We start from the raw sequence: 8,098 nt of genomic DNA on the forward strand, positions 1-8,098 counted from the left end.
CTGTACAAATTTAGACTGTTCTTTTACAAGTTCTCTTTTGAGTCCCACCAACCCCAGGAGTGCTATATTATATCACTAAAGTACTTTTAAAAAGAATTGTTGTTTTGCTGCAGTGTTTTTGTACTCAGCTATATCAGAACAGAGAACTAATGAAAGAAAAGAAAGCAAGCCCTCAAAACTAGTAAATGCCACCTTTTCCCAGATGGTTCCTGTGAAACACACGTATTTGTTGTCCAGGTGCTGAGTCCAAAAATATATTTGTGATTTCTGCCTCCCAAGGACACACAACCCAAACTGGCCCTTCATACAATGGCTTTAACCTCCGTGTCTGACAAAGCCCCAGGTTAGGCTGAAAGGATTGTACTGTACTATAATTCATTGTTTTAAAGGAGTGTTCATTAGAACAGACAACACTTGACAGCTCTGAGAAAGGTGTGATGAGACAGACGGCGGTGTCTTTTCTGAGGACTTCGTTGTGTCCCCTTTTGGAGAAATGTCAATTACTACTTCTTCACAAGTGTACTGTACTGTACAGTATACAAAAATAAACCTCAAATTTTAATGAGCCGTAGTTTACCTTTACTCAGAATCAGCAAGATCCAACTTTTACTCTGAAAACAATTAAACATTTCAGACCAAACACAGGCCTGAAGAGAACTGAGTCACTGTCTGCATGCTCACGAGGAAAACAAAACTGACGACACATCCATAGGGGTGTTAAAAGTGTTTGACATTTATTATGCATTCTGTCAGAAGTCCTAGAAATCAACTGAAAAATGTTTTCTTTCCAGACTGAAGTTTTGAGATAATGTCTATTTATTATCCATAATGGTCTTAGCTGCATATCACATGGCATGTTGTAATATCTACAGGCATGGATTTGATTTGTACTGACAATCTATTAGAGCTTTCATTTTACAACATGTATAGTACAACCACGTCTGTCATCACCACCGAAGGTCCCGTGTAATGTTAACAGTAGGCCGTGGCACTACCCACTTTCACATTAGACAGTGACACCAAAACAGTTAACAAAAATTATTTACAACCCCTAAAAGCCAAAGTCATTTACTTTAACAAACTGTGCATGAGTTTTTACTTTTTTCATTTTGCCTGTTCTGAAATTCTTCATAATAATATTTTACAATAGAAATACAGTGCGTTAGTGCAGTAAATAAGACACATGAATGATTTAAATGAAATCTTAGCTATTATCTTCAATCATCCCCTACACCACCTCAGTACTCCACCCGCTCCTTTACATCAGATTAAACCATGTTTCCCAGCTATTTTACAACAATGGGCTTTATCAGCTCATGTGAGTGTTTTCCAGAACGACCAGCTGTCTACATTGGTCATTGTAAACTTTGAATTGTGACTGATCAACCTCTTCTTGCCCTTCTTGTAATTCCAAGGAGGTATTTGCAGGTGGTAGGGGGCAGAGTCAAATATAATAGTGACAGGACTGGTTGTGTGGAGTCAACTCACTTAGCAGCTTGCCAAATAATGATGCCAATTACAAGGAGCACGATAGAGCAAACCATAGCGAGGATGCAAATCTTCTTCCGGGACTTTTGCTGTGAATAAAGAACAAGCAGGGACAGGAGTGTTATCGGTATGGACTGCACTGAATGATCACACTCTGGGTGACTGCTGCACACTCACCTGGTAGTGACTGGCTCTCTGGAGCTGCTCAGTTCCTCGCTCTACATGAACCTCAGCATTCTCTACGTTTGCCTCAATGCTGTCTGCAAGGCAGAACATACAGATCCTTTCACTGCAGAAGCTTCCTTTTTCTCTAATAAATATTATCTATGAATAATTATTATACATAAAGTATTCCATAACTTCTGTAATAGGGCCTTTATTTAGATCAAATAAAGGTTTTAATTTGTTACAGGACAAAGCCCATGATAACAAAGTGAAAATATACTTTTTGAATTTCTTTTGCCAAATTATTAAATATAAAAAACTGATATCTCTTTTACTAAAGTATTCAGAGCCTTTTCTGAGGCCCCAAACCATGGTCAGGTACATCCTCTTTGCTTTAATTCTCCTTGAGATGTGTCTAGAACTTGACTCAAGTCCAACAATTCACACTACACATCCAGACAAAACCAAAAGGTCTAGAGAATTCTCTAGTAGTAATGGAATTGGTCAGATGTGCACCCAAACTGAGTAACCAGGAAAAAAAGATCCTTGGTCAGGGAGGTCGCTCTAACAGAGCATCAGAAGTCCTCTGCAGAAATGGAGAACCTGCCATAAGGACACCCATCTCAGCAACTCTCAATCAAGCAGACCTTTATGGTGGAACAGCTAGACAGAATGCACTTTGAGTAAAAGACATATGACAAGTAGGTGCATTTTGTCAAACAGCATTTTAAAGGCTTGAGAACTGAGAACAAAGATTCTCTGGTCTGATGAGACAAAAACTGAACTCTTTGGCAGAACTCCAAGCAGCGTGTCTGGTAAACAGCAGGCCCTGCTCTTCAGCCACTAAGACCGTCCCTATGGTGGGGGCAGCATCCTCCTATGGGGGTGCATCTCAGCAGCAGGTACTGGTCAGAACTTAGGGAAGGTTGAATGCAGCCAAATGCAGAGAGGTCCTTGAAGAAAACCTGCTCCAGAGGGTGCAGACCAGAGCACACAGACCAGAGACTGTGGTGACAGCTGACCTTTCAGCATGACAGTGACCTGAAGCGTACAGCCAAGTCAACACTGGGGTGGCTTCAGTCTCTGACTGTCCCTGAGTGGCCCAGCTAAAGCCCAGACATGAACTATAGAACATGTGTGGAGAGAACTGAAGATGGCAGTTCAGACACTTCCCATCCAATCTGATGGTGCTTGAGAGAATCTGCCATAAAGAATGGGATAAACTGGCCAAATCCAGGTGTTCGGAGCTTGTAGAGCCTTCGCCAAGAATACTGGAAGCTATCATTTCTGCCACAGGGGCTTCTCCTGAATGCTTTTGTAAAGGAGAGAGTCCAGGTTTTGATTTTTAATACATTTGCAAAAAAAAAAAAAAAATTAAAAAACAAGTTTTCACTTTGTCATTATTGGTCACTGAGCGTAGATTGATGGAAAAATGGCAATTCTATTAATTTAAAATTAAATCTACAACACAAAGTGTTGGGGGTCTGAATTATTATTATCTAAAGCCACTGTATATCATCAGTGTTTATACAGTCATATACTAGTCAATATATACTGCAGTGGTGGAGTCAGTGTCCCTGCTGCTGGTGTATAGTTTTGAATAAGAAACATCCACTGAAATAACCATCTTATGTATTTTGACATGTACACATTTACAGAGCTGTGAGAACAACCCCAGTGCTACTCACCAATCATTTCTCCCTGGTCATGTATCATCACAGCCAAGTCCTTGAAGATCTGGTTTACATCCATGATGTCAGACTGAAAACAAATGGACAAAAGGCTAGAATCAGCTGTAGCAGGGGTGTATGGTCCTAGGAACAAGACAGCAGAGGTGTGCAGACATGGTGGGGGGCTGATAGTCTTCACTGTGACCTGGTATACGTTCATATTAGACATAGTAAGCAGAGGCTGACCTCCAGCTGCCTAATGTTGGTTTCTCTTTCCTTGATGAGCTCCAGGTCCTCCTCTGTGATGCCCACGTCCTCGGTCTGGGTGGTCATCTGACGCCAGTCCTCTTGGCTTTACACAAACAGGACAACATTTTTAAAAAGATGTGAAGGGCTGAAAGAGTACGTGTGAACACAGGTGCTAACCGGTACAGAAGAATACTGAGCAGAGGTCAAAAATATAAATATAAGATAAATATCTTTCCTGTTGTGTTTGTGGTACATTGTGTTCAGTCTTGTTTTCTCTTTGTTGCACTTTGACTTATAAAACAGACATTCAAAGTGTTACAATGCAACTGCAAAGGGAACCTACGTTAATACTTTCACACATGTGATCTGTGCCATCGCTGAGTTAATGTGTTAAGCAATGTTTTTTTTGCTTGGAAGTTTTAAAATCACACTAAAACAAGAGTGAAATACAATACACATTGCCGTATTCTATTTCTTTCCAATGCATGTCTTTACTGTCATGATTTAATAAAATAAAATAAAAAAACTGTAAAGTACAGGGAGTTTATTTACTGCCTTTCATTTCTCATGTTACATTAGTAAAAAAGACATTTCTTAACCAAAAAAGTGAAGAGGTGCACTGAGTTTGTGTTGTCCAGCAGAGGGTAGCATAGACCCGCCTGCCGTCTTCAGGACTGGGTACATGGATGCTTTTTAGATTTCTTTTTCAGATGAAAATGTGTTGTCCATGGCCAAAAATGACTAAACTAAAATGAAACAAACAAAAACAATCACAGTTTTATTTTTAATATTTTATATTTAAATTTGAAATATTTGTTATGTTTGGCATCCAAACTTTTATCTACTGCTGACAAGTTCCATGTGACTGTGCAATTTGATTTTAGAACTAAAAGGGCTACTTCACTAAAACTAATTTGTTTTCTAAGGAGAATAACTGCAACAGAAAATAATAAATAAATAGTAGAGTTATTCCCTATTCTCAAGAAGTATTAGATACCTTTAGCCATGGCACACAGAATTAGAGGCTACTTACAGTTATACAGTTGTCAGTATATATATTTATATTTTCATTTGTTTACTTATTTCATAATGTCTTGATTAATTCAATTAATTTTGCACACTCTGGGTCTACAAGGTGAGTAACAGTCACTTACTTATCGAAAGACACAAGCTTTTCATCCCGAGAACTGTCCTCGGTCTTAAAAGAGAAGGAAAGACCCAATATTGTCAAAGTCAAGTCAGCAAAAAACAGGTTATCAAGACCAGACTCACATGAATCTGATGTTTCATCGATGCTCTTGAATGTATGTAAATAGATGAATTCTTTATCTGCCATTCTGTGGTGTGACTTACTGAGAGGCGGGACCCGGCCCTCGCTCTGGCTACCGACTCTTTCTCCTTCTCTGCCGCACGCCGCTGGACTGCTTGGAAGTTGTTGAGAGCTGCTGAGAAATCATTCATCAGCCGGTCCCTCTGGATCTTCTGCTGCCTCTGGACACCACAGAGGAGAGGAAGATGTACAGTATAAAACCAATTAGACAAATAAGAAGCGAGACAAAGATGGTCACATTACATCATTTTATATACAGTGCAAATAAAAAAATATTCACCCCCTTGGATGTTTTACCCTTTTACTGATTTTTATAAATCAATCATGGTCAATATAACTTGGCTTTACTGACAAAAAAGGGCAAAAAAACATTGGCTATGTACAGTAACTAGGGCTGGGCGATATGGCCCAAAATTCATATCCCGGTATAATTTTTACGTGTCACGATATACCTCTTATATCCCGGTATTTCCTTGTACACAATATTCAGTTAAATTCAAAGTCAAAAGGCATATGTGATATTATAAGAATGTTTATTAACAGTTTTAAAACTGAACATTTTAGAGCTAAGACGCTAAGTTTTTCTTGTTTTTAAACACTCACTGGTGTAAATGTCACTGTTAAATAAATAAAAGACAAAATAAAGTCCACAGCTGTGCAAATAAACAATTTTGAATAATTAGGAAAATAAATATTCAGCCAATAATGTCAATAAAATAAACTGAAAGGGGATGTCTTAACTCCTTGCTCTTTTATGACAGGACTGTTGTGCTAATAATAATAATCTTAACAAAACTTTTGTAACTTAACATGAAAAGTTAAATTTCCTGTAGACACAGTTAGATTGCTTGTAAACTCTCTTACAGTTTTTTTGCAAGAAAAACAAGCCTGTCAATAGCATCAGGCTTCAGGGATGCCCTGTGACAAGTTACAATATTTCCACTGCAAGTAAAGACTCTTTCTGAAGGGGAACTGGTGGCTGGGATGCAAAGATATTTCTTTGCCACGTGACTCAGGGATGGAAAGACCACTTCATGTTCTTTCCACCATTTGAGGGGATCTGTGTCACTCTCCACACTGGCAGACTGCAGGTAACTTTGGAGTTCAAGTTCAACTGCCTGACGTGGTTCAAGTGTGGTGCTGCTGCTGGTGAGTGTACTCTCAGAGAAGAAGCTTGCCAGTGACCTCTTCTTCTTAGGTGCTGGTGGTGGCAGTGCCACTTCCACTTCTTTTTCCAGAGCCCAAGTTGAAGTGGTGGGCAGACCGCTGCTATTAGCAGCCAGCAGAGACTCGACCTCCAAAACAACTTTATGTTTCAGGACTTCAGTGTTTTCTTCCGACACATATTTCATCCTGAACCGTGGATCCAAAAAAGAGGCCATATCCAACTGGTCACAAATGGCTGGGTCAGCATACTTTGCATTGAGGTAATTCACAATGTGGCTCTTGGTGGATTTGCAGAGCTCACTATCACCATCTTCATCAGCCAGAAGATTTGTTTTGAAGAGGTGCAGCACAGGTTTGACATATGAAAGGGTGACATACTTCTCACCTCAAAGAGCGTCGGTAAAGTCCTGAAGAGGTTTCAGGGCCTTTTGGACTGCCTCTAGCCATGTGGGGACAAGATGCCTACACTTTTTGTCAGCAGACAGGACTTTGAGGAGTGCTGCTTCTTCCTCTAGGACCCTCTCAATCATCTGCTGCCTTGATTCCCAGCGTGTGGCTGACTCTGTGATGAGCTGTTGAGCTGGCAGACCCAGCTGAATTTGGACTTCAGCCAACTCTCTCCGTTTTTTCCAGCTGTAGGAGAAGCTGCTGACAATTTTTTTACACAGAGAAATGGCCTGGGTGATGCGGCTATCATCCATACCATGTCCTGAAAAACAAAAAAAAGAAATTTCCCTTTAATTTTTAAAATCTCTTTTATGACTATTTGGCTAGGATGAATTTTGCATCTAAGTCAAATAACACACAGGAAGTAAACAATAAGAATCTTATCATTAATAAATGACTGAATTTACAGTCATATATTTATAGTTTAATCTGTTTGACAGCCTTAATTCATATTTTGTAACTCTTTGTGTATGAAAAAATGATTAAACCTCTAAAATAATGTTCTAAAATGGAAATGTCAGAAAAAGTATCTTTTTACTTGAATGGTGAGCAGAAAATCTGTTAGAAGACTACAAAATGTTATGATATACTCCCATATTTGTGTATGTTGTTTAATGTTGCTGCGCACCCCATAAACACAGTCGAGCCAAAAATCCATTAGACCACTACTCACCAACAGCCAGATGAAGACAGTGACCAAAGCACTGCATCCTCCGCCACCCATTCATTTCCACTGCTTTGACGATGTTGGCTCCGTTGTCCGTTGTAACAGCAAATTCGTCACATTAGCCAGCCGGGCATTAAGTGTCTTCCGGACATCCGTATACATTTCTGGCAGCACCTCTCGTGCAAAATACTTGCGCGAGGGCGACTGGTACCTAGGCTCAAGTGCTTTCAGTAGTTTTTTGAATCCATCTTGCTCCACTGTGGCAATAGGGGCCATGTCCTTTGCAATATGGTATGCTACTGCATTTGTAATTTCACGCCACTTTGCACTTTTTTTTTGTATTGTTGTACACAGTATTTTTTACCATACTGACTCTGAGAGTCGAGGCAGTCCAAGTAACTACAAAACAGTGCTGATTTATTCAAAGGATCCACAGGCAGATGAAAGATGAAAGACCCTGAGCCCACCAGGCCTATACATTATATGCCTTCGGTTGGGCTAGCCCCATACTACACAGAAATGTCAACCGAGATGTCTCTGTTACCAGCTGTGCGGCTGGCCATAGCAGTAGTCAAAACATGAAGCAAATCAATGTGTGTGTGTGATGTCTGTTGGTTAAGTGGTGTGTAGCTAAAAACATTCTCACACAACCTCTAGTAACATGTCGTGATATTAAACATAAGAACATATTATGGCTAAGGCTACAGTTATACACGTCATAATAATAATATTAAACACCCTGTCTGCTGACAGTCATCAACTCTTCTCTCTAGTTATCCTTGACCAGATGTACCCTGTAGAAACTCATAAGCATGACTAAGCATTTAACAGTCTAACTAGACATCCTATCTCCACTAAACATTTCTAATACATAAAGTATCTAACCAATATCTATCTGACTAAAAATACCTAACA

The 8,098-nt window shown here is 39.7% G+C and overlaps 1 protein-coding gene across 1 annotated transcript in view; it reads right to left on the reverse strand.

Annotated features, from left to right (window-relative positions):
* Window positions 1–1,214: 1,214 nt before the first annotated feature.
* stx12 (syntaxin 12) overlaps window positions 1,215–8,098 on the reverse strand; it is a 12,709-nt gene continuing 5,825 nt past the window's right edge. The window contains exons 5-10 of the mRNA XM_020621410.1: window positions 4,926–5,063; window positions 4,727–4,770; window positions 3,570–3,675; window positions 3,342–3,414; window positions 1,666–1,748; window positions 1,215–1,577 (exon numbers count right to left, since the gene is read on the reverse strand). Of these exons, the coding sequence (XP_020477066.1) occupies window positions 1,485–1,577; window positions 1,666–1,748; window positions 3,342–3,414; window positions 3,570–3,675; window positions 4,727–4,770; window positions 4,926–5,063 (537 nt within the window). The 3' untranslated portion in view covers window positions 1,215–1,484. The remainder of the gene's footprint in view (window positions 1,578–1,665; window positions 1,749–3,341; window positions 3,415–3,569; window positions 3,676–4,726; window positions 4,771–4,925; window positions 5,064–8,098) is intronic.

The sequence above is a fragment of the Monopterus albus genome, unplaced genomic scaffold, assembly GCF_001952655.1.
Source record: "Monopterus albus unplaced genomic scaffold, M_albus_1.0 scaffold259.1, whole genome shotgun sequence".
In the NCBI taxonomy this organism is placed as follows: Eukaryota; Metazoa; Chordata; class Actinopteri; order Synbranchiformes; family Synbranchidae; genus Monopterus; species Monopterus albus.